This window comes from Bidens hawaiensis, unplaced genomic scaffold (genome assembly GCF_021521415.1).
Source record: "Bidens hawaiensis isolate Kalapana, Puna unplaced genomic scaffold, B.hawaiensis_p1.1 tig00041862_1, whole genome shotgun sequence".
In the NCBI taxonomy this organism is placed as follows: Eukaryota; Viridiplantae; Streptophyta; class Magnoliopsida; order Asterales; family Asteraceae; genus Bidens; species Bidens hawaiensis.
Window position 1 is genome coordinate 77,928 of NW_027497421.1, and position 26,730 is coordinate 104,657.

Here is a 26,730-nt window from a genome sequence, read left to right on the forward strand (position 1 = left end):
TATCATGCGCAGCCGCTCTAAGCATATTGAGTTAAAACATCATTTTATCAGGGGAAATGGTCAAACAAGGGCAGGTGTGACTAGAACACCCTAACACGAATGACCAGTTGGCTGATGTTCTAAGAGAGCTTTCTTTTCATTCGTATGTATGCAATCTTGCTTCAGTTTACTGATAATTAAAAAGCCTTGTTCAATCTCTTGTTTAGTTTGTTATTCTGTTTCTAATACCTTCAAAATATAGAAAGATTTTAGCGTTTATTTAAAAAGAAAAAAGAAAACTATACTAGAAAGTATCAGACGAATTTTTACCAACCTGAATGTATTCATGATGTGTGATGTTACCCTGCCTCAAAGTGGAATTGAACCCTGCATGTATATCTTCACTGATATTAATAACACGTGATGCCTTACTTATTCCACCTCGAGTAATATGAAATATTCGGTCAAAGACATCAGGATGTCCGTAATGCATTCGCACTCTGTGATATAAACCAAAAAACTATAATATTATAATTTGTTGTAGAATGAATGATATGTAAAGGTAGAACATGCATGCAAAAGGCACTCAATAAATCAACTACCATATATGAAATCAATAACAAGGAACTTATAAGTATACTTATGACATGAAAATCATAAGCAACTTGTAGGTAACTTACTTGAGAGGATACGCCAAAACACGTTGTCCCAATGTTACAAAACTCGTCTCTTGGTTAGACATAAACCAGGCGAGTGAAGTAACACTGTAGTAAATATAAAAAAAATCAAATAAAAATACTAATGTAACTAAAATTACATTTTCTTTGTTACTATTGAATGAAATGATTAAAAAAAAGCATACCTTCCGGTAAACACATGCTCTCTAATACCAAGAATAGTCGGAGGGCGTAAGCCATGATTTTCTTTAAACTCTTCAAGTAGGTTTCTCATTTTCATTGCTTCTTCAAGATAATTATCCTTCATATAAGAAAATAACAATCTTTTAGAGAAAGCATCCAAAGTGAGAAAATAAAAAGTGTACCGAAACAGGAAATAATAAGAGTACCTGATTCATATCTATGGTTTGAACAGCTTCTCCACGCGTGAAAACAATAGCATGATTTTGGTTCTCAGGTTTTCCTTCCCCGAGTATCGGCCATCCAGGCAGTTTAATGGAATATATTTCCTATAATGTATATTATGTTGTATCTATTAGATAATGAAAATTTAAAAGCTAGATATTATATATATATTTTATATATTTGTAAAATATATTATTTTAGTTCATATCAGTTCAACCCATATGTGAACCGGATGATCATCAATCTAAGGCTTATATATACCCTCGCATACATTCATTTGACGATTACCAATTATTCCATCAATAACAAAAGACGAACTTTTCTATATTTCTTTGATTGAATACCAATAGTATCAATTCAGCTATTCTCAAATAAATAAAAATCACTGAAAATTTCAGCATACCTGGTCTCCTCCTTGTATATCAGCTTTCACAAGCTTTGAATAAAATGATCTTACAAGTATCCCATTATCCCTGGGACTTACTTCCTCATGTATGAAGGCAACTCGAAGAGCCTCGTTCCTGTACATTAAGAAAAAAAACAACCCAAGAGGTCCAAAATAAAATAGCAGATAATAGATATAAATACATAAAACAAAATGTAATGATAACAATTAACAAGATACCATTACCTTTGCAGCAAAAGAGTAATATCCGTAGCCTGTTTCTCTTTCTTTTGCTTTTGCTGTCCATAGATTTGGCATGAAACAACATATGTGAATAGCTCTAGCTTCACGTGATAATTCAAATCCTTGAGATGAAGGTGATGCTTGAGAATTTCTATCTGTAACTTAAAATCAGAAAAAAATATATACATCAATACAAAGTTCTTGCTTAAGAAACCAGACAGCATAAAATCCAGTAGTAGTAGAGTACCTCCTATTGATCTATTTTCTAAATAACTTTGAAGCATTAAAGCTCTTCTGTAATACATCATGCCACGAACTATAAGCAAAAAAGATGGTACAAGATATTAGACTAATAATAATATAGTTTAGTATTAGAAGGATGCAAAATGTAATTATGTATTCTATATATACCTGATGTAATTACATCTTATGATATACAACACACGTACAATTACAAAGATTAATTTGCATGGCCGTCTCCGAGATATTATATGCCTCGACCGAGCCAAAATAAAAAAGGCCCGTAAATTCTAACAAGTATCGAAATAATATAAGCAAAAAAAAAAATTTTATGCCTTATTTAAATGGTTTTTTGTTTGGTTTAAACAATTAAATTTTTTAAATGGGCTTACTTGGTTATGTTTAGGTTGTGTAAAAAACTTTTTATATAAAAAAAAGCTTAAAAATGTCTCAAGTAAGACTAGAACCTACAACCTTTTGGTTGGAAGTAAACCTCATTTGCCACTAGACCATGCTAGTTATTATACAGTTAGAGTAAAACATTAAATATGCATATTTCTTTTTCATATATATATATATAGGATTGATTTCTTTTGAGAACCACTTTGAGTTTTAAGAACTCAACGTAACAATTTTTTTTTTCGAAATTTTTTTTACACATGTGTAATACGTAAGTGTAAGTGATGTACAAAAAATTACGGTATGTTTTTACACACCGAATCGACTTTTTACACATGTGTAACTAACGCAAACTTGTGTAATTATCAAAAATATTTATTCTCTCTCCTGCTTCATTTTTTAACTGAATTTAATCTCAGCCACATATTTCATATCATTTAATTAAATGTGTGGTTTAAAATTGAGTTCTTAAAGTTCTTAAAACTCACTATGGTTCTCAAAATAACTCTCCCCTATATATATATATATATAGGATGAGTATCATTACAGAACTCATAATCTATTTAAGAATATATACATATAAAATTTGTGCCCCCGAAAATTAAGTGCCCCGGCAGGTCGCCCACATTACCCTATGACCGAGTCGCCCTGTTATTTTGGAACCCTAATTGCCGCCAACCCTATTTTGGCCAATATTTTTTTTCCTTCCGATCAGTTTTTCTTTTGGCAAAACAATGGCCCTGCTTGCTTGTTTCCTTCTCCACAACTGAGAAAACCTCTCACAACTCTCATAAGTTCGGTTTTACTTTGTTCTGGAAGACGATGCTTCATCCCTTTCTTGTCACTAATAACTTGATTGGCTATGTTGATGGTACCATCCCTTGCCCACCCGTGCCCACTCTCTGTGATTGAACACCCTGCACCATCAAATAAAGATAAAGACGCAGCCAGAGACTCCTAACTATGCGACATGGATCGCTAACTATGCGACATGGTCTGCATGCTAATTATATCTACTATCTCAGAAGCTTCCTTCTCACACGTTCAAGGTACCACATCTCGAGAAATCTGGCTTTCCTTAGAACGTGCTTATGCACCCCACATCTTCAAGGGAATACACCTTGAAGACCCAACTTCTGAAAATCCAGATGAAAGGTGATGAAACTCCTGCAACCTATCTTACTCGGGCAAAAGAATATGCTGATGCCCTTGCCAATATTGGTGAAACCTTCAAGGAAAAAGATTTTGTTATTCTTGTGATTTCTGGACTTTGTGATGAGTATAATGGGTTAAAATCCACCCTCCTGACCACGGAGGTTCCTACAGCCTTTAACGAGCTTCCTAGCCTTCTTTCTACCATGACGACAATCTATTCCAGCTGTTCTCGCCCCACAGGCGTTTGCTGCTACAACAAACAGCTCTAATTCAACCAGGATCCTACAACAAGACCCGTTACAAGTTCTCAATCAGCTTGTTTCACAGCTTGGTTTTCAACTACAACCCACCAACCCACAATCCCAGGCATTTTTTACTTCGTACAATCAACACAACCATGGGCGTAATCGTACCACTAACAATCATGGGTGGCCAGAGCTCAAACAATCGGTATTTTGGGGGAAACAAATAAGTTTAACTGGGCATCCAATCAAAATATGGTCTATGGCACGTTTAATCGGTGTGGCATTGGCCATCTACCATCAGACTGCCCAAATCGAGATCCAGCCACCATTCGGTCTAGGCAACATTCATCAACTTATCATGCTGAATATCGCTCTCAAGCTTTTACTTGGCTGCCCGACACTTGCTCTATAGCCATGTCGCACCTGATCTTTCTAGTCTTGGCACTGCTTAACCATACAATGGCGAGGATGCTCTTCATGTTGGCATTGGTAAGGGTTTACCTATTTTACATATTGGTTCCACTCATTTTTATTCACCCAACAAAACCTTTTCTTTAACCAATATTCTTCACGTCCCACAAATTAAACAAAATCTTCTTTCGGTTCACAAAATTTTGTTATGATAATGATGTATTATTTGAATTTCATGATTCCTTTTTTGATGTAAAGGACAAGTTTACACGCATTACCCTCCTCACGGGTCCAAGTAAACATGGGCTCTATTCCATCCGTCTTTCTCATATTCAACCGGTCTCCAAAGTTGTTTTTACTGTTGTTCGTGCTCCCCACATATGGCATCAACGGCTCAGACATCCTCATCCACAACTTTTACAATTTATGTTATCTAAATATTGTCTTCCAGATTTGAATAACAGTTCGATTATTTCTTGTGATGCTTGTCATGTCGGGAAATCATCAAAACGTTATCTTCCAATTTTAAGAGTACTTCTGTTTTGGATTTAATTTTTGTGATGTTTGGGACTGGATCTCACTACTTCTTATGATGGACATAATTAATTTTTGTTGTGTGCTAATCATTTTACCCGTTATATGCGGATTTTTCCCTTAAAACAAAAATCATATGTCTTTGCCATTTTTAAACAATTTGTTGTTATGGTTGAACGCCAATTTGCAACTTAAATCTGTCCAAACTGATTGGGGGTGGAGAATTTAGGGACCTCTCCAATTTTTTCTCTTCCATTGGCATTATTCACCGACGTTCATACCCCACACTAGTGAGCAAAACGGCTTCATTGAGCGCCGCCATAGACATGTGGTTGAAACAGGTCTCACCTTACTTGCTCAATATGGTGTTCCATCTCATTTTCGGCACTTTGCGTTTGATACGGCTGTTTATCTTAAACGGCATGCCGTCTCGGACTTCCTCTAACGTTTATCCTTTTGAACATATTTTCTCGCTCAAACCCGACTTCTCGTTTCTGCGTGTCTTTGGATGTCGATGTTACCCTCATATCCGTTCGTACAATAGACACAAAATGGATTTTTGTTCACTTGTGTTTTTCTCGGGTATAGTCCTGTCCACCATGGATATCGTTGTCTTGACCTGGCGACCGACAAAATTTATGTTGCTCGTCATGTTCGTTTCATTGAAAATCACTTTCCGTTTCTCCAAACTATCCCCACACATCCTCCTTCTTCCCAATTAGAACCCTACATTACCAGTTATCCTTCCCCTCCTTACAACCTGATGATCCACCTACTACACACCCCTCAAGTCCCAAACAGCCCGCTGCCACCATAATTCCGTCTACCCAACCTACTACCAACTCTGACCAGCCTCCCACACATCCTACCTCACCCGGTGCCACCTATGACCAGCCTTCCACGCCTGCCACCCAAGCACCACCTGCTCATACTCGGCCTGCTAATCTTCGCCAACTTCCTAAACAACGAGTTCCCTTCAATCCATCAGCCTACTCTACCATCACATCCTCGTACGGCATTGAACCTTCAACCTTTAATATTGCCAACAGATCTCCTCAGTGGCAGGCTGCCATGGCCGAGGAATATGCAGCCTTGATTCGGAACAACACCTGGTCTCTTGTTCCACCGGTTTCTGATGCAAATGTGGTTGATTGTAAATGGGTGTACAAACTTAAATGATATCAAACAGGTGTAATTACTCGTCACAAAGCTCGTCTTGTGGTGAAAGGTTTTAAACAACAACATGGAGTGGACTATCATGAAACATTCAGTCCTGTTGTTAAGTCCACTACTATTCGCAAGGTTCTCTCCCTTGTTGTTACACAGAGGTGGACACTACGACAATTGGACGTTCAAAATGCCTTTTTACATGGCGAACTAAATGAGATAGTTTATTTGAGGAAACTCCAAGGTTTTGTTGATCCGCAAAAACCGAAACATGTTTGTCTGCTTCACAAATCATTATATGGGCTTAAGCAGGCTCCACGTGCATGGTTCAATCGTCTCACACAAGCATTACACTCTCTTGGGTTCCACGGCTCTAGAACCGATCCTTCTCTTTTTATTTATTCTTCTCACGGCAACCTTCTTTATATGTTGGTTTATGTGGATGATATCATCCTCACAGGAAATAATCCCCATTTGGACCATTTGGTTGATCAAGTAATTCAAAGTTTGGCCAAAACATTTGCTATTCAAGATTTAGGATCACTCTCTTACTTTTTAGGAGTTGAAGTTGTTTCTCGGGGTTCGGATATGGTTTTGTCTCAAAGGAAATACATTTTGGAATTACTTCAACGGGTCAGTCTCTCCCATGCCAAATCGGTTACATCACCGATTACTACCATTGCTAACTTGTTTCTTGGTGACAACCCTTTGTTTAACAATCATGTTCGATACCATCAGGTTGTTGGTGCTCTGCAATACGTAACTCTCTCTTGCCCGGATATCACCTTTGCGGTAGTCAAGAGAATTCTTCGATATCTTCAAGGCACATCCGATTATGGTCTTTTAATCCAGCATGCATCTGATCGCACCCTCCATGCCTATGTGCCTTCTCATATGTGGACTGGACTAGGTGTCCCGATGACCGCCGATCCACCGGGGATATGCCATCTATCTGGGATCCAACCTTATCTCACGGTCTGCAAGAACACAACGCACTGTCTCTCAATCATCAACGAAAGCCGAGTACAAAGGCGTAGCTGACACTGTCGCCGAGATCACCTGGCTTGAAGCCCTTCTGCGAGAACTTCAGGTTCCTATGACATCAGCCCCCATTTTATGGTGTGTTAACTCGGGTGCTACATACTTATCTGCCAATCCTGTCTTCCATGCTCGCACCAAACATGTTGAAGTTGACTTTAACTTTGTCAGAGAAAAGGTTGCTGCAGGAAAGCTCTCTGTGCAATTCATTTCTACACATGACCAGATTGCAGACATTTTTACCAAGCCGCTATCTTCAAAACGATTTGCTGATTTACGAGAAAAGCTACAAGTCGTAACCCGGCCTTAGCTTGTGGGGGGGGTATTAGACTAATAATAATATAGTTTAGTATTAGAAGGATGCAAAGTGTAATTATGTATTCTATATATCCCTATATATAGAATACATAATTACACTTTGCATCCTTCTAATACTAAACTATATTATTATTAGTCTAATAATTAGAAATGTTAATGACCATAATGAACAACATATTTAATAAACTTTAAAGTATCAGAAAGAAAAACTGATCGGTTCTAGCTAAGGTTTGTCCTCGATAAGATGCCCAAAACCGAAGTTCTAATGCATCGGTAGAGTTATCTTGGAGTTCCAAATCTCTGGTATTACTACGCCCAATTCGTTCCAAAAAATTATTCCATTCACCTGAAATGGTAAAAAATTGGAGTTAAAAACATGTGTGTATAACCTATAACTTTTTAGCGCGCAGTTACCTGGAAAGATCTTTTGAAGATAGAAGATTGTAGAAATTCCATCCTCATTTTCTTGCCATAAGTCATGGGAGCTATAGAGTACAATCTCATCATAGTATGGGGTGAATACACTGCTCTCAAACAAGGCACAAAAAAATAAAATATAATAAAAAATTCGAGTAATTACCATAAAACTTAAAAAAGAAAAAAAAAAGAGCAGTTAGGTTCTTGTGAACACGTACCAGAACGGCATCATTTCACTAACTGGTTTTGCAGCAGGCATATGCATAAAAAGAGAGTTAGTGAAAAACTCTAGTCTTCTTCTTGCTTCACGATTCTTAGGGATATTATTAGCAGAATCCTTCAGTTTTAAAAGTAGGTTAAATCGCTTCAGCTGCTCCTTCTGATGAAAAAGAATTAACTTATTATATGGTGTGAAAGAGAAACCGAACTAGTTTTTATTATAAAAATTATGGAGCATACAATGTCAGGATCTCTGGGCCATTCAATTCTTGAAAACAGCCGTCCTTCATTTCTTGCCCTTGCCAAGATGTTCCATGTGTCGATTTGCTCACTGAAAAATTAGAAACTTTAGTTAATCTCTTATGCCAGCAAGCAGTATATGATTTCACAAGTAACAAAATGAATTGGTAATGAAAACAGGCATTTGATAACATACCCTAATTCAGATGACAGGTGATTATGAGTTACTACATCATATAACTCAAACACAGCTCTAGCGGCTCCTTTTGCAAGTTGAGGAGTTTCATCCATGATCTGATACAGCAATTAAGTAAAAATGTCATACGAAATAATTGAATCACCTAACTCGTTACTCGTGTATTCCAGCTTCTATAATTAACAATAATTACCAGAAGACCGGTCAATGCAGTAAATCTTGACAGCACCAAATTAAGCTTCTTAAGATTCAAAGTCATGACAAGTGAATTCTCCTCGATACTATTTTTGATCTCACGAAAAATCCTCTCAACCCTGTAAGAGTAAGTTCTTTAAATGAAAATGGCCTGAAAGAAGAAATAAACAATAATAATTTACAACAATACAGAAACGAACCAGAGCTTTCCTTCACCGTCAACTAAAGACAGTAATACTTTCTCAATGCTATAATAACATTCCTGGACAGCATATGCCATATATTCATCTCTGGTAATTCTACTCCAAAGATCCTGTTGAGTATCCTTGCAATCTACAGCCAAGTCAATGGCCAGATATATCTGATCAAATAGTCAACAGTCAATACCGAATCAACATGTGACAAATAGATGAGTTTCGTGGTCTGTTACTTATCATATACTTAAGAGTTACCTTGCTGCTTAATAGAAACAAAGGCCATTGAACTAACTGAAGGCTTCCAGTATTACTTGGCATAGAAAGCAAGTCCATTTCCCTGAAAATGTAAAGTAATTACTGCATATTTCAAAGCTTGTTATACATATATGCAAAAAACAAAAAACTATGGGTCGCTTGCCTATTGCTGATTAAATCTTCTTCGCGCAGACTTTTGATGATTTCATTCCAAAATGGCGAAAACTGGGCTGCGTACATCTTGTCCTTATTTTCTTCAGGATTCTGCAAATGAAAATTTAATATATATACATATGGGGAAAGTTAACGTACAAATGAAATTAACGTGCTAAACGTGAGAATCAAGTAGAGTAATTACATATACAAGTAGAGTAATTAAATAATTACTCTACTTGTATATATAATTACTCTACTTGATTCTCACGTTAATTTCATTTGTATTTGATACAAACCCTAAAAACATATAACCTAAGCAGATAGAAAACAAGGACATAATGTAAACCACCAACTCAATTGAAGCATCGCACCTGCAAAGATTGTGCATTCATTGATATCCTGGAGGAAGCACTGTAAGACATCAAATCAGAAATTGTAGATCAATTATATTACAATATATCATTAACATAAACACTAAAAATATAAAACTTATAGCAAGTGGATTCAAACCTTTTTCCTTCTGTAGACACAAGTTTCTTGACAAAGGCCTCTGGGTAGCTCTTAAACCTTTTATGTACCATCTCAATTGACCGAATCTACATAAAATACATGTGTCATATTAACAAGCTTAAAGTTAATTATCATGCAAAACAAATGACCCTTTTGAAATTGAATAACACTACAATAATTGCAAAAACCAGGACGAAATTCTTCATACCTCGCCTAACCGGCCACGTGCACCCGTTACACCACCAATAATTGCTGATAGGAGACTGTACCATATTTGAATATCCATAATATATATCTGAATAATCAAGAACAATAATAGTAAAACATTAGAGGAACCGAAAAGCACTATGTTTTACAAATTACTTCCACGACTGGCAAGAGAAAAAAACAAATACTCACAGCTACAATAGGAGCCCATACGCTAACCAAGAGCAGAACATTATGATAACTATCTATAAAAGCCAAACAATAAATGCAGGAAAATGAATTTTCATGAAGTGATCTAAGAGAATAAACGGAAAAAAAGGTGAAACAAAGAGATAGTTGTAACGCTTACCGTTTGAGACTAAATCATACCAGGAATATGGCTCAACTAATGGTTTAATCTGAAAATTTCAGGAACAAACATCATAGTTGAGGGCATTTAATATATATATATATAGTATTAATTTCTTTTATGAACCACTTAAAGTTTTAAGAACTCAAAAGAACTCAACGTAACAAATTTTTGTTCGAAACTTTTTTACATATATGTAATATGTAAGTATAATTAACGTAAAAAAAATTACAGTATTTTTTTACACTCCGAATCGACTTATTACACACGTGCAACTAATATTTAAACTTGTGTAATTATCAAAAAATTGTATTCTCCCTCCTAATCAATTTTTTAATTAGATTTATTTTCAGTCACATTTTCAATACTCATTTAATTGATTGTGTGGTTCATATTGAGTTATTAAAGTTATTACAACTCAAGAGGTTCTCAAATTATCTCTCCTATATATATATATATATATATATATATAGGTAAAGGATGGAATACGAAAATCGTTTATCGTGCAATAGGTACGCGAGTGTCTGGAGCGTCCATCTTCAATAACCATCCTAACCTAAAATCACAATTACGCGAGTCTTCTCCCGTCGATTCCGTCCACCTTCACCATCGCCGTTCAACAATTCTGTCCACCATCCAACTTCGCGACCACCGTCTTCTTCCGACACAACCATCAATCGTTGCTCACATGTCAGTTGATAAAATTGCCCAATTGAAATTGAAATTGAAATTGTTGAACTAATTGATCAATTAAACTTTGAAATTGATCCAATTAATCATCAATTTGAAGTTTCAATTAATCAATTTTCAGTTTCGCAGAAACCCAGTTGCAAACGATCCATATTTTGTTCATATGATCGAATCAATAATCAAATTAACGGTCGATTGACGATTGTTTGATGATTATGAGATTATATGAAGTGATTTCAGTGTTCAATTTCATGTTTACAGATGCTTAATTTTTTTTTTGTTAGTTTTAGAAGTTCTGAACACCCAGAATTTCTTAGAACTTCTAAACTTTTTATCAGAACTTCAAAATTTTTTAAACACCTAGAACTTCTTAGAACTTATAAATTTTATCAGAACTTTTGAACTTTTTTAAACACCCTGAACTTCTTAGAACGTATTAGAATGTTTAAAAATGTTCATTTTTTTAACACCAAGATCTTCTTTGAATGTATTAGAACGTTTAAAGATGTTCTTTTTGTCAGAACGTTTAAAGGTATTCAGTTTTGTTTCAGAACGTTTAAACATAATATTTTGAACCCTAATCAGAGCTCGATTGATTGCGTTATTTCTGTAATTCCATAATTGATTGATGAATCTAAATACTTCTACACATCAATTCGATTGATTAAATCATCATTTTGGTGTTTATTTTGGTCAGAACGTTTAAACTTTAAGCAGAACGTTTAAACATGAACCCTAATCAGAGCTCAATGAAGTGTGTTAATCTGTATTTTCATAATCGATTGATGATTCTAAAGCCTTTTACACATCAATTCGACTGATTATATCATCAATTTTTGATCAATTTGAAAATTTTTAATGTTCAGTGACGTTCTATTTCAATTTTGGGTTTTGACTTTTGAGATTTCATATTGTAAGTTGTGATTAGAGTTTAGAAATTTGATGAGATAAATTAAGGAGTTCTGAATTTGGATCGGAATCGATTTTAATCGATGAATTTGATCGCGAACTACTTTTTGGGTTATTTACCAAATTGCCACCGCGTGAAACTGAAATCGATGATCAGAAGTGTCGCGTAAGTAATGTGCGATAACTCATTATTGTACAATAACTCACCCCTATATATATATATATATAGGAGGGTTATTTTGAGAACCATGGTGAGTTTTAAGAACTTTAAGAACTCAATTTTGAACCACACATTTAATTAATGATATGAAATATGTGGCTGAGATTAAATTCAATTAAAAAATGAAGCAGGAGAGAGAATAAGTATTTTTGATAATTACACAAGTTTGCGTTGGTTACACATGTGTAAAAAGTCGATTCGGTGTGTAAAAACATACCGTAATTTTTTGTACATCACTTACACTTACGTATTACACATGTGTAAAAAAAAATTCAAAAAAAAAATTGTTACGTTGAGTTCTTTCGAGTTCTTAAAACTCAAAGTGGTTCTCAAAAGAAATCAATCATATATATATATATATTAACAGTCTCATACATGCACTGCCAAAACTTATGCATCACAAATTGCCTGAAGAAAGTACGCAAAGGTAAACTTGCAAGAAAAGATCACGAGCCAATAGCTCACATATCGAATGTAATCCATGGGTTTCTCATAAAGACCACACCCAACAAAATACCGCTCCTGAATGAACAAAAAAATTCCACAAAATTATAATTTCAAACACACTTTTTATGTTACCAGACACTAGAATTCTAAATCATGTAAAAAGAAACTACCTCATAAATCCACTTGAAAAATTGGAAAAACGGTTGATCGGACTTTTTAGATAGAGAATGGCAGGCTGAGAATTTTAGCAGTAGTGCAAAGACTATGCGGATTGCAGTATACATACCCACAAGAACTAGATATATTCTATAATACATAGAATTTGAAGAATTATCATTTCTTTCATCCATGAGTTTTCTGGAAAATTCATTGTTTACAAAGAAAGTCAATTACAGAAGTGCATAAAATTCTATATAGATATTATTCAAGTCCCAAGCCAAATAAACGAACAAAGAAATATACCGAACTTCACTTATTATTATATCAAGGAAACTAACTCAAAACCTTAATACAATAAACTTTGAAAGATGATAGTGGTGGGTGATATCTAACTCTAACTTACTAGATCTATTTATACTAGTTTAGCCAACTTGCCAACTACCTGCATTTATGTCCGACTACTTGACATAAATGTCCAACCACCAAACTTATGGCCAACTACATTAGTTATGACCAACTACATAAGTTAATGCCAACTACATTAGTTAATGCCAACTACCATATAGCTTCTTAATCTCATACACCATAATGAGATACTTAGGCCCGGAACCGACATGTGCGACTCGGTTAATCACCAACATTCGCCCCCTTAATTTAGCTGGATTTCGGGAGGTCTTCAACTCCAAGTAACTCGCGCATCTCCTTGAACTTGATTCTTCCAAGGGCTTTGGTTAGAATAGCAGCTCATTGTTCTCACCCGTTTATATGCTTGACCACTACATCCCCTTCTTCAACAACATCCCGAATAAAATGATATCGGGCCTTGATGTGCTTGGCCCTTCCATGAAAAACAGGATTTTTAACGAGTGTTATGGCTGAAGTATTATCAATAAGCAAGAGTATTCCTTCCACTTGTTTCCCGGTTACTTCACTTAACATGGCTCGAAGCCACACAGCTTGGCCAGAGGCCGCTATGCTGCCATATACTTGGCTTCACACGAAAACAGAGCAACCATGGCCTGCTTTTGTGAACACCACGAGATAGGCCCTTTGCCGATATAAAACACATGCCCGGTGGTACTTCGTCCGCTGTCTTCATAAATGTTGTGACTGCTGTCACTAAAACCGGTTAGCAATTTGGTACCTCCATATCGATACCATATACCCATGCTTGCCGTTCCCCGAACATACCTCAGAATCTGATGCACCCCCTGCATGTGAGATTCCTTTGGGTCTTGCATATACCGACTAACAATGCCAACCGCATATGCAAGGTCAGGTCGAGTATGGAGAAGATACCAAAGACATCAAACCTGTCTTCTATACTCGGTTCCATCAACCGAAACTCCATTCACGTCTCGATTGAACTTAACCCCGGAATCCAATCGGATATTGAGCCGAGTTACACGTTTCCAAACCGGCTTGTTTTAGAATCTCTAACGCGTAACTTTCTTGCTTAATCGAGATTTCGTAATTACCTTGATTCACTTCAATACCAAGATACTACAACAAGTTTCCCAAATCACTCATCTCGAACCGTTCCCGCATTTTACCCTTGAATGCCTTTACTTCTTCAATTTTGGAACTAGTTACCAAGAGATCATCGATATATACCACACTAATCAATACGGACTTGGTTGATTTCTTCACGTATACAACTTGTTCCTCAATACATTTTTTGAAACCCATCTCACTTAGAACTCCTTTTAACTTTGAGTTGCTCTCGGAGCTTGCTTTAGCCCGTAAAGAGCCTTCGAGAGTTTATACACTTTATGACTCTTTCCTTCCTTTACGAACCCTTCCGGTTGTTCAACAAACACTTCTAGTAAATCACCATGTAAGAAGGAGGATTTTACATCCATGTGATGTACCTCCCATACTTCACTTAGTCTAGAGCTAGAATAAGTCGAACTGTCTCGAGTCGGGCCATGGGTGTGAACACCTCATCGTAATCAATCCCGTGCCGTACGGGTGCGAACACCTCATCGTAATCGATCCCGTGTCGATGTACATACCCCTTTGCAACTAACAGTGCCTTGTACTTGTTTACCGATCCGTTAGGATTTTTCTTAACTTTGAAAATCCACTTTACCCCAATCGGCTTCACCCCGTTAGGACAAACTGTAAGCTTCCACGTGTTGTTTTTCTCGATTAATTCCAACTCGGCTTTCATTTCTTGAACCCACTCTTTACTTTCTTTTGCTTCTTCATATTTTGTAGGTTCGTCTTCAATTAAAAGCATTAAATCTTCATCGAGTACATAATCATCAAAGTATCTTGGTGGAACCGACACTCGTGTGGACCTCCTATGTGTCGGACCAGAGTGGTGATCCAAAACTGAGTTGTTGATGTTGTTCGGGTAAAATGACGAACTCAAGCTGTTGTTTGGTCCATAACCAAACTCATCCACATTTTCGTTATCGAATTGCACATCTTTCTCTCCCCAATCGATAACAAAATCTTTCCAAACACGCTCATCAACTGTTTCGTTAGAATTCTCGAACCAACTCCACCTTTTCCTTCATCACATTGAACATCCCGACTAACCATAGTTTTCTTTGTAGTCTGGTCAAACAAACGAAAAGCCTTGGAACCATGCTCGTTTCCAAGATACACCAATTTGTTACTCCTATCATCGAGTTTCTTCTTTAGGTGTTGGGTCGGAATTTTTGCAAATGCAATACAACCAAATACCTTTAGATGACTTATATTTGGTTTTCGTTCTTTGTATGCTTCATATGGAGTCTTGTCTTTTACCACTCGGGTTGTTACTCGGTTTAGAACATAAGTCATATGTCTAACCCCTTCACCCCACATAACTCGTGGTACATTCCGAGCCTTCAAAATACTTCTCGCCATATCTATTAAGGTTCGATTTCTCCGCTCCACCACACTGTTTTGTTGAGGTGTGTATGGGGCGCTGAGTTGACGAGCTACCCCGTGTGACTTGCAAAATTTCATGAACTAGTGAGAAGTGAAGTTTCCACCCCGATCCATGCGAAACATTTTTATTTGCACTTCGGTTTCCGATTCTACACTTGTTTTGAAACTTTTGAGCATACTAAATGCTTCATCTTTCACCTTCAACATAAACGGCCACATATATCGGCTAAAGTCATCAATCAAAACAAATACATACCCGCTCCCAGTTAAAGTGGGTGGGAGTGATCGGACCGCATAAATCCCGTATATCAACTCCAAGATCTTTGAAGCCCGAAACGAGGCTTGGCCCGGAAACGAGTCCCTAGATTGCTTTCCCATTTGGCAGGCTTCACATACTTTATTAGGGTTTCTTTGGCCTCGGTTAGATTTGCTTCATTTATTCGTTCGGGACAGAGGAAGCGAAATGATCCATATGGTCACATCGGTAATTATTGTAACTTTGACCAATCTTTACCCTTATGTTTTTCATCGGTTTGTTTGAAGTTGTCTCGGGTTCCCGGTTTTGGCTATTTTCTCGACCTCGACCTCGACCCCTACTCCGATTTCCACCAGTTCCTTATCCCATTTCTCTACTTGATTCACAATTCCGGTTATCGGAATAATGCAATAGTAGATTAGCTTGATCTACGGATTGTGGCTCTTCGTCTTTGGTTTGTTCTTCATAAGCCTTGAGCCGACCCACTACGTCTTCAAACCAGTCCGTCTTTAGATCTAGGATTTGTTCAAGTGAAGCAACAATATGAACAAATTGACGAGGTAAGCTTGTGAGAAATTTCTTGACAGTTTTGCTCGAAAGTCTCTCCGAGCGTGGCAGAATTCAAAGAGATCTCCGATATTCTGTTTGCGTAATCATTGATCTTTTCTGAATCTTTCATCTTCAAGGCATCAAACTTATGACAAACTGAAATTTTTCTTACTTTTTCAGACACTTATCACGACTTGACTCAAATTTTCGGGACGAAAATTCTTTAACATGGGAATGATGTGACAATCGTCAATTTCAGGTTAACTCCGTTAACTCAACTCCGTCAATTCAAACTTAAGATCATTGAATCTATAACGCACACTTCATTACATTTAAACTAGGGTTTAAATGACGCTTAACACTTACTACATGTGTAGTCTTTCGGGATTTGCACCGAAACGCAAACGAGTTGACGCAAACGATTGGTGATTAAACGAAAAACGTCAACATAATAATTATGTGATAATTATGTGTTAACATATGTGTTACTTGATTATATTGTGTGTAATGCTAGACAAGAAACAAGAACTAAATTAGTTTAAGCTAGGAAAAGTAATACTTAGAAGTGGAGGGGCCAAAGTGTAACATTATATTCTATAAATATATCATTAACAACCAAACCCTAACTTATTATTATTCTTCTCCCTAACCCCGATCGGAAACCCAAGCCCCCTCCCCTTGGCTGCCGTCGACATACACTCACATATACACCATCAATTCAAGCTTGTGATTGAAGAATTAGGTGCTAGGAAGGTATAATCGATTATCCTATACATCCTTATTACTTGATTTTGATGTTTAATGGGTTAATTGAAAACCCTAGCTGCCGATTTCATGTGTACATATAACCAATATGATTGTTGTTGATTTGTTAATGATTTGATAACTAGAATTGATATTGTTACATGCTAATTACTTGTGTCTTTGATTTGAGTTCAAACAAAAACCCTAATCATGTATGTAAGGTGTAATTGATGTGCATGGATGGTGTTTATGGAGTCTAGAGTGTTATATGAATGCATGATGGTTCATAGATAGTTAATATGTTGAGTTTGGATGCAAACAGTTTCTGGACAGAATGTGTATTTGATGTTTAAGTGACCGTAACGAAGTGTAAACGTGAAAATTGGTTGAGATTATTGATACTAAAGTAAACTAGGTTGAGTCTAGTTTCTATAGAGTATAAATTTGTAATTTTTGGACAAGTAAAGGTTAACTTTTATGATTTTACAAAAACGTTGTGCAAAGCTGAGCTGTTAGACCTGCTGTTAGGTTGTTTTGTAAATGTTATATCTCATGAACTACGAGACCAATTGGGTTGGTTCCACTTCTGGAAGTTGACTTATTGAGTTAGGAACCTAACCCAAGTGGTCTTGCATTTATTGGATTTTTCGTTTAACGGGAATTGCAAATAACATTCTGTTGCGCATGAATTTGACTGTTATGAGTTTTCTGTAATGATTTGATGATTGTGAGAAAACTATGTGGAATAAAAATATAATAAGATATGTTCTGGAAACCTAAGACATATATGCTTCTGTGATGATTTTTGGTAAATTAATTGAGATGCTATGATCGGTGAGATAGTACAATCTTTCAAGTAGAATTTCTGTCTCGGTGAAACTAGCTGCTGAGTTTTGTGAAAACGCATGAAACATGATACTTGTTATATAATTATTATGTTTTGACCAAATTACCCTTGCAGGGAAATAATTGCTAATTGATTGTCATAATTTGACCAAAATGCCCTTACGGGGAGTAATTGCTAGTGATGTACTTTATGAATACATGACACGTATATGATTGCTTACACATGTAATGTATCACAAATACACTTGTTAAAGTCACACACGATTCACAAACGAAACACGAAACGTGTTATGTGCATAGGTATTATGTCTCTCTTTCTTGGCAGCAACGAACGCTTATCTATTGGTCCTTGAACGGCTCTGATATCAATTCAAATCCAAAGCCAATCAAATAAACAAACAAATAAATATACCGAACTTCACTTATTATTATATCAAGAAAACTAGCTCAAATCCTTAGTGCAGTAAACTTTGAAAGATGATAGTGGTGGATGATATCTAACTCTAACTTACTAGATCTATTTATACTTGTTTAGCAAACTTGCCAACTACCTGCATTTATGTCCAACTACTTGACATAAATGTCCAACCACCAAACTTATGGCCAACTACATTAGTTATGGACAACTACATAAATTAATGCCAACTACCATATAGCCTCTTAATCTCATACACCATAATGAGATACTTAGGCCCGGACCAGTCATGTCCGACTCTGTTAATCATATACCAACAATTATAGACTTACATATATACATATGTTATTAACACTGAGCTCAATCCACTCAAGAAGAACCTAATAACCAGCCTTGATATTGCCATGCCTCTTGCTGTGCTGTACGCCCCAAACATTAACAATACATCCAAGCAACCTGCATGAAATATAAAAGATCACACAAAAGATGGAGAAAAACAGTTAGCATAAGAGAGCTGCAACATAAATAACTACTCACAATTTACAAACTTCAAGATAGCATAAGTTGGACCAATGCTAAGCAAAGTTTTGAAAGTGTTGACATTTAATTTCCCATCATTGTAGGCTATAATTGTCAATCCCTGAAAACAAAAATGAAAAACATTACTAACCAAAAATAAAAAGATATGCACAAGAATTTGTGAAAAAACAAAGTGTGCCTGGAACATGACTATCAAAAAGATCCACAATCGATGAAAACTACGGTACAAGTGAAGGAATGTCCGACGCTCAACAAAAGTGCTTTTTCCAGTCTATTATGTAAAAAAGAAATCAAAAATCAACCACATAAAAACAAATCACATCATAAACAATTCATGCAATGACCAACCCTATTACGCCCGACGGGCTCTCGAAGAAATGGTGAATTTGGTCTCATAGGCCAGCTCAACTCAAAGCAGGCAGGTGACCTGAAACATATATTATAATAAGATAATCAAAAGTATAAGCCCCAAAACATATATTATAATAAGATAATTAACTTGTCACAAAGACCTACCAGAAATATTCATTGAAATCATCATAGTTCCGCCATGCTGAGTGAGCAGCTTTCCCGTTATAGTTTCTTGCAGCTTCCTGTTAAAAAGTTAAGATTTTACTAAAGGTTAGTGATAAATCATAATAGAATGGCAAACATTATGGGCAACAACAAATCAATTGTTGCAAGTAACTCGGTAACTAACTCGGTACAAAGATATAATAAACCCTTGCTTTAATCTTTAATCTAAAAGAGAGGTCGGAGGGGATGAGGGTTCTGAAAACAGCCTTAATATTAAACAATGTCTCAGGAAAGTCAGGGATGGTCATTTCACAGCTGCAGTCAAGGTATTATGCTTAAAGTGGGGTTGCCCCTCTCGGAGATTCAACCATGAAAGCCCTCATTGATAAACACCCAGTGGTGCCGCCTCCGTCCTTGCCTTCTAGCTCTGTCGTCCTGCCTACTCTCTCTGTGGATGGGGATTGTGTGCTTAGATGTATCCGATCATTTCCTAAAGGGACCTCATGCGGGAGAGACAGGATGCGGGCGCAACACTTGTTGGACGCTCTTAGTGGTGAGGGATCAGTGACTTCCATGGGTCTGCTCTCAGCCATCACTGAAGTCATCAACTTATGGCTAGGGGGTCTGTGCCCCAAGGTGCTCACTGAGTTTATTGCTTCGGCCCCCCTTACCCCTTTATTAAAGCCGGATAATGGAATTCGGCCATTGCTGTGGGGGCTATCTGGCGTAGGTTGGTTTCTAAAGTGGCTATGAAGATGGTTAGGAAGGAAATGACTCAGTATTTAGGGGACTTTCAGTTTGGGTGGGGACCCCTAATGGGGCAGAGGCGGTGCTTCACAGCGCGAACCGGTTTCTTAACTCCTTTCACGCGGACGGCTCTTTAGCTATGCTTACTGTGGACTTCTCCAACGCCTTCAATATGGTCGACCGCACAGCCCTTCTCCGAGAGGTTCATCATCATTGCCCGTCTATCTATCTATGGGTCCAGTTCCTTTATGCCCAGCAGGCTAGGTTGTTCGTTGATGATGACTGTATAGGGGCTACTACTGGGGTTCAGCAGGGAGACCCCCTTGGGCCCCTCCTCTTTGCCTTAGCATTACACCCTCTTGTTCTCCGGGTACAAAATGACTGTAACCTCCCATTTCATGCTTGGTACTTGGATGATGGGACTATTATTGCTGGTGCCAACGAAGTCGCTAAAGCCCTAGACATTATCAACTCGGAAGGGCCATCATTGGGGCTGCAACTTAATATTAAGAAAACCGAGGTTTTTTGGCCAGCGTGTAATGGGGTGAAAGTCAAAGATGGGCTCTTCCCTAGTGGGATTGGTAGACCAGAGAGAGGGGTAAAGCTCCTTGGAGGGGCTGTTAGTCGAGATCCCTACTTTATTAAGGAGTTGGCGAGGCGGAGAGCATCTCGTGCGGTTGATCTTATGAAACTCTTACCTTGCCTTAGGGATCCCCAGAGCGAACTCCTCCTGCTTAGGTCTTGCATGGGGTTGCTAAGTTGCTTTTTGGGTTACGAACATGCCACCCCCATATGATGGATGATGCGGTATCCTGTTTTGATAAGGGGCTACGAGAAGCCATCGAAGACATAGTTGTATGTGGAGGCCCGTTCTTTGGTGATCTTCAGTGGCGACTTGCATCTTTACCGATGCGCTTAGGGGGTTTAGGCCTTCTTTCGGCTCATGATGTTGGGGTTTACGCTTTTGTAGCGTCGAGGGCTCAGTCTTGGAAGCTACAGAATCACATCTTAAGGAATAGCGGAGTTGTCGACCTGGACCCAGACTACGTTCAAGCCCTGGAACGCCTAAATGGCGCTCTCCCAGACTTTGACATTGGCGGTTTCTCTAATATGGACACCGCCCCACCAAAGCCTCAAAAAACTTTGGCGAATACCCTTTTTGGAAAAATCGCTCAGAGCCTGGGAGAAGTTTTTGGATTGTCCCCCGACAGAGGGCGGTTTTTGAATGCTTACAAGGTCCACATGCCCAAGATTTTCTGACCGTTATCCCGATTGATGGCTTGGCCCAAAGCATGTCTGCGGTCGAGTATAGGGCCATTCTTAAGTACCGTTTGATGGTCTCAATGTACCCAGAAGACGAAACATGTCCGATCTGCCGTAAGGCCTGCCTGGATAAATTCGGAGAGCATGCGGTTCATTGCAAGGAGATGCCTGGGTTCAAATACCGACATGATTGGGTGCGGGACGTTCTTTGGGACATCTTAAGGCGATCTGGGATATCAGCTAAAAAGGAAGCCCCCGTAAACTTCCTTACAGACCCCACGGAAAGGAGATCCACTCTACGACCGGCAGATTTGCTCGTCTTTGGTTGGGCCGGGGGAAAACACGCTTGTGTTGACCTCACAGGGGTATCTCCCTTAGCTGGTTTGAGGGATAATGGGTTTGTAGCTGGGCAAGCAATGAAAAGGGCTGAAACGAAGAAGGTGGAGAAACATGCTAAAGCCTGCGAAGAGAACCAACATGTTTTTGTCACTCTGGCTTTTGATACATTTGGCTCCTTGGCACCGGAAGCTATCCGTTTTCTAACCAGGGTCCAACAGGTTGTGCATAGCAATGTGTCGGCTCCAAAGGGGCAGGGGTATGTCTTTAGCAGGTTAGGGTTTGCAATTCAGAAAGGGGTGGCGGCGCAGCTTGTTGCCCGCCTACCTGCTATATTGATGTAATATCTATGTTTCTACATATTGGAACCCAATTTTTGACATATCTAAATAAAGAAAATTAACAAAAGAAATGTGAAGGGATTCACTAACCAAAAACAGTGTATTATATACAGAATGTGAGATTTGCCACACCATCCCATCCAGGATGTGGGATTTGCCTAAGGTGTACCTTAGGATACCGCCGTCTCTGATGAGGTTTGCCCCACCATAAACCATTATTTTATGGTATTAAGTGCTTTAAAAAAGTGATACCACAACTATACAACTAACTCCTTACAAGATATAATAACAAAACAATCAAATTATAACAAAGAAATGTAAAATGATTCACTAACCTTAGACAATGCGTTATAAATTGGTTGAATAACTTGATCCAAAAAAGACACTTTATTGGATTCACCAGTACAACTTCCAGCCGGGAGAGCTTCTCCGTTATCTAAAGTTGCATCTAACTCCCTTGCCATCTAAGTAATCCAAATATTAGTCAGATTCCATTATGTCGGAAAAAAAAATGAAACATGATGAATGTAAGAAAACACAAGGTTTGACAAGAGGCTTACATGGTGGAATATATAGCAAATACATTCTGGTAGAAAACGCACGTTTGCAGCTTCACCCCAGATTAAGAAGTAGAGTGACACCAAGAAAAGCTTGCTGTCTTTATTAATGGCTTGTAATCTGTCGAAGACAATTTTGTAATCGGAATCCGCAAAGTTAGAGAAATCGTAGATATAATATGCAAACAGAGAGGGGAAGTAAATCACCTATTCCAAACAAGACGTACACGTAGATATTTGCACCATTTGATGTAATTATCGAGAACCTTCATAAAAACTTCGGTAATTGCTCTCTCATTTATTTGCTAAGATTAATTAAAAATTGCACATCAGCAACATTTCTATTGATGCTCACAAACTTGGAAGTTAGATAAATGGTTAAGAGAAACTGGTGGAAGTGTTAGATGCATATGTAACATTACTCACTGGTTCAGGCCCGACAGGTATACCAAGTCGCGATTGTGCATTTGCTAAAGCAAGAACAACATTCTCACGTTGATTCCTGATGTTGTCTTTCTGCGACATGTAATGTAACCATATATATAAAATAAGAAGCTGAGGAAAAAAAATTCAAAACAATCAAATCTAATGAATTAAAAATTGATTTCGAACAAAAACAGATCATTCTAACAAGCCTGCATAAACCAACAACTAACTATGAAAGAATCCAACCTGAAAACCGAATACAAATTCCAAAAGATCAAATATGTCGAGGTTACGCTGTGCAGGAACCACAAAATCAGCTGGAAGCCTAGGATATTGTTCATGGTATTTAAGTGCTGTTATTGCAGCCCTAACCTGTGAATCAAAATATGCAAAAGATGTCTTATATAAAAAAAGCCCCTGCTAAAAGTGCATCACAAATACCGTTGGACGTAATGTCAGACTCCAAGTTACAAGTCAGTCATAGTTGGTTATGTTTCCTAATTACAACATGTTTCCTAATTGCTATATAATTATAATAGGTAATGTATTGGCTAGCAAGTTAGGTTAGACTATATAAACCGAGTTATGGTTAGGCATTATAGACGTGTGTGATGCAACCGAGTTAGTATTTATCTAGAGACACACACGAGATGTAACCAAGTTAGGGTTCATCTGGATGCAACCAAGTCAAGAGTCAAACCAAGTTAGATTTAGAGATATATATTGTAATCAGTTTTTTGAGTTATATTTCCTGATATATATAAACGAGAGTTAGTCGTTTACTTCGTGCTTAATTATCGATCGGGACTTGAAATACTACTAAAATAGTCACCCAACTTACTTCTTGATAGAACCCAACAGCATTTGTCGAAGATGGTACATCAAGAGGAACAATGTTATAAGGCGTTAGATCCCCTGCAAATCCTTGGTTTGTTTTCTTTAACTGAAATACAGTTTAAAAAATAAGGGATGTTGGTTTTTAATACTCTCAACTTTTACCCGTTGGTTAATATCACTTCCAACTTTCACTTTGTCTCCCACCACTCCCAACTTTCAACCTATTTGTTTTTATCACTCCCTCGTTAACCGACGACTAACGTCGTTAGTGAAGATGCTGACGTGGCTTTTTTTAATTTTTTAATTAAGTCATACATGAGGTGACAATCTGCAATTCAACCTCACCGTCACCATCATCATCATCCCACTCGTCACCACAGGGTTCTGAAACCGAGCTCCGGATTCCGATAGCCCCGGAATCACAAAACCCACCTCCCATCATCTTCAATTCCAAAATTCTCATCCAAAATCTCACATTTACCAATTAGGGTTTCATCTAAAACCCTAATTCCTGTATCCACCAACGACAACACCTTCTGGGTTTCAATTACACCTTTATTCACAACCAAATTCAACTTCTTATCATCTAACTTTAAGCCGTATAGAATCTCATCATCATAGCTTGGAACCCTAATGGTATCAATCGGGCGGATATCCGGCAACAGCAATGATTTTACCGGCGGGAGGACATCGATTGGAGTACAGATCGCCGAACTCATCGTCTTCTACTGGATTATCTAGCTAGGGTGAAAAAAAACGGTGAAATTGGATTCCGGTGATGATTCATACGGGTTATGTGGGTTGAATCATGACTAGTGTGATGGTTTGAAGGTGAATGATAATGTGGATTGTGTTATTGATGTTTGTTATAAATAGAAAAAGGTAATTTTCTAGTAGGATGCCACCCTATGTCTGACTTAATTAAAAAAAATATAAAAAAAAAAGCCACGTCAGCATCTTCACTAACGCCGTTAGTCGTCGGTTAACGGGGGAGTGATAAAAAAATAGGTTGAAAGTTGGAAGTGGTGGAAGACAAAGTGAAGGTTGGAAGTGATATTAACCAACGGATGAAAGTTGTGAGTATTAAAAACCAATATCCCAAAAAATAAACATAAAGGATAACACAGATTAATCAATACATAGAGAAAAATAGTGGGATACCTCTTCTATAATATAGATTCCAACTCCATCAGGATCAGCATCTTTGCTAAGGGCTTCCAAAACCACAACTAGCGCTCTGAGTGTCGTAAATACCTTTTTAGTTTCTCGAGATCTGAATCCCAAGCTGAAAACCATATGAAAAGTTCTAGTAAGACTTTTATCTAAACAAGTGACATTATTATTTTTACCATCAGGATATATGTTGTATGCACAGACAATCAAAAGACAAAAAGTTAGTTCACAAGAACAATGAACCGAAGTGTACCCGTCCATGTCAGCACTGAAAGTTCCAGATTCAAGCGATTTTTGTTCCTTTCTCTGTATTTCATCAACTCTATGTATTCGCTTGTAACGTTGATAAAAATCCCATAAGTATTGAGCATCACGATTACGGTCTATCTGGATCCCATCCCTTTGGGCTAGCTTTTGCTGCAACAACCCAAAATTTTATTTTGTTAATAATGAACTAGCTAGATTAGATTCATAGAGTTTGGCCCAGAAACGATCAAGAGATAAAGCACAGATATTCACACGCATACACTAAAGAAAAACGCAACGCTTCGGTCTCATTCTTACCTTGATTACCGACATTAAACCGGTCTTAAACTGAAGAACTCCTCTTCCATCACCATCTGGGCCCAAATTCTGAGCCAATGTATATGCCTGCTCACACACTAAGATTTGAACAATTTAAGTCTTCTTGCAGTCAGATACTATTGAAACTTTATTAACTTATAATAATTTAGCGAAAATAGTGGAAATGTTGATGGAATCATGTAAAGATACAAGCTACATAGCCAATATACTTTAAAACACAAAAACCTAACACCTAAAGACAGTACTGGCGAAGCTTGGACAAAAACGCCAAGGTGGTCCGGTCTGGCTCAAAATCTTCGGACAAAAAAGGTAAATTTACACTACGTATAAACAGGGGCGGACCCACATAGTGTGGATCGGGGTCCCGGGACACCAATGTTTTTTAAAAATTTATTAGAAGCGGTATATTAAATTTTTTGAGGACCCCATAAGATTTAATACTTGGAACCTATACTATTAATGTTGATGTGGTCTGGTGGAAAGTCCCTTGTTTTATCTTTGAAAGGTCATGGGTTCAAGTATTACAAGGCTCAGTTTTTGGTTTTTTGTGTTAATTTTTAGTGTTAATCAATCATTTGATTGCTAATGTTGCAATGATAACTTTGGAAACATTCAAACACCTCTAAAATACATATCATTGTTTTCAACTTTATGCATGGTTTTCTTTAGAAACATTCAAACACTTTAAAATATCAGTTTTATTTTTCACTAGTTTAAGTTAATGGTTTTCAACACATGCTTATGAAAGGGTGGATCTAGGTTCTATCTCAAAAATGTTTAAGAAAGGGAAAACAAAGTGTTTATGTGTCAACCCGACCCATTTTGACCCGTTCAAGTAGTGATGATTGAAAAGAAAGTTTTATTATGATATTGTTTTTTATTATGTTCTTCGCCTCGACCCGACCTGAACAACGACCGACCCGAAAAATTTGAACACCGAAAATATGGGACCCCGTTGGCAAAAAATCCTGGGTCCGCCACTGCGTATAAAATAAAAAATTTCGGACAAAACATGCATAAATTTACACTAACATTTTTAAAAAAGTTAAGACATACCATTTCAATAGACTTTAAAAGTATATATACATAGATACATAACCTTAGAATAACCCCATACCATGGCCATGCACATAGTCATACAACAATATTCTTAA

At 37.5% G+C, this 26,730-nt stretch overlaps 3 protein-coding genes, 1 long non-coding RNA gene and 1 pseudogene across 4 annotated transcripts; all 5 read right to left on the reverse strand.

Annotated features, from left to right (window-relative positions):
• Positions 1–210: 210 nt before the first annotated feature.
• On the reverse strand, positions 211–3,321 carry LOC143593230 (callose synthase 10-like; annotated as a pseudogene).
• A 4,488-nt stretch (positions 3,322–7,809) lies between these two features.
• LOC143593236 (callose synthase 10-like) lies at positions 7,810–8,993 on the reverse strand. Its single transcript, XM_077072927.1, has 6 exons — positions 8,916–8,993; positions 8,664–8,824; positions 8,462–8,582; positions 8,269–8,366; positions 8,073–8,163; positions 7,810–7,989 (listed from the first exon to the last, which is right to left on the reverse strand). Exons 1-6 carry the CDS (start codon positions 8,991–8,993, stop codon positions 7,810–7,812), a joined length of 729 nt encoding a protein of 242 aa, XP_076929042.1.
• Positions 8,994–9,001: 8 nt separating this feature from the next.
• Positions 9,002–10,811, reverse strand: LOC143593237 (callose synthase 10-like). The gene is made up of 6 exons (XM_077072928.1): positions 10,739–10,811; positions 9,981–10,033; positions 9,790–9,876; positions 9,582–9,667; positions 9,443–9,482; positions 9,002–9,179 (listed from the first exon to the last, which is right to left on the reverse strand). Exons 1-6 carry the CDS (start codon positions 10,809–10,811, stop codon positions 9,027–9,029), a joined length of 492 nt encoding a protein of 163 aa, XP_076929043.1. The 3' UTR covers positions 9,002–9,026.
• A 7,664-nt stretch (positions 10,812–18,475) lies between these two features.
• On the reverse strand, positions 18,476–24,537 carry LOC143593238 (callose synthase 10-like). Its single transcript, XM_077072929.1, has 14 exons — positions 24,322–24,537; positions 24,159–24,260; positions 23,823–23,924; positions 23,228–23,353; positions 22,982–23,071; positions 22,763–22,860; positions 22,559–22,676; positions 22,334–22,462; positions 19,312–19,388; positions 19,144–19,222; positions 18,974–19,066; positions 18,793–18,895; positions 18,636–18,711; positions 18,476–18,554 (listed from the first exon to the last, which is right to left on the reverse strand). Exons 1-14 carry the CDS (start codon positions 24,535–24,537, stop codon positions 18,476–18,478), a joined length of 1,488 nt encoding a protein of 495 aa, XP_076929044.1.
• Positions 24,538–25,018: 481 nt separating this feature from the next.
• Positions 25,019–25,604, reverse strand: LOC143593234 (uncharacterized). The gene is made up of 3 exons (XR_013146067.1): positions 25,556–25,604; positions 25,245–25,408; positions 25,019–25,103 (listed from the first exon to the last, which is right to left on the reverse strand). It is a non-coding gene; the product is annotated as an uncharacterized LOC143593234 (long non-coding RNA).
• Between the last annotated feature and the right edge of the window lie 1,126 nt (positions 25,605–26,730).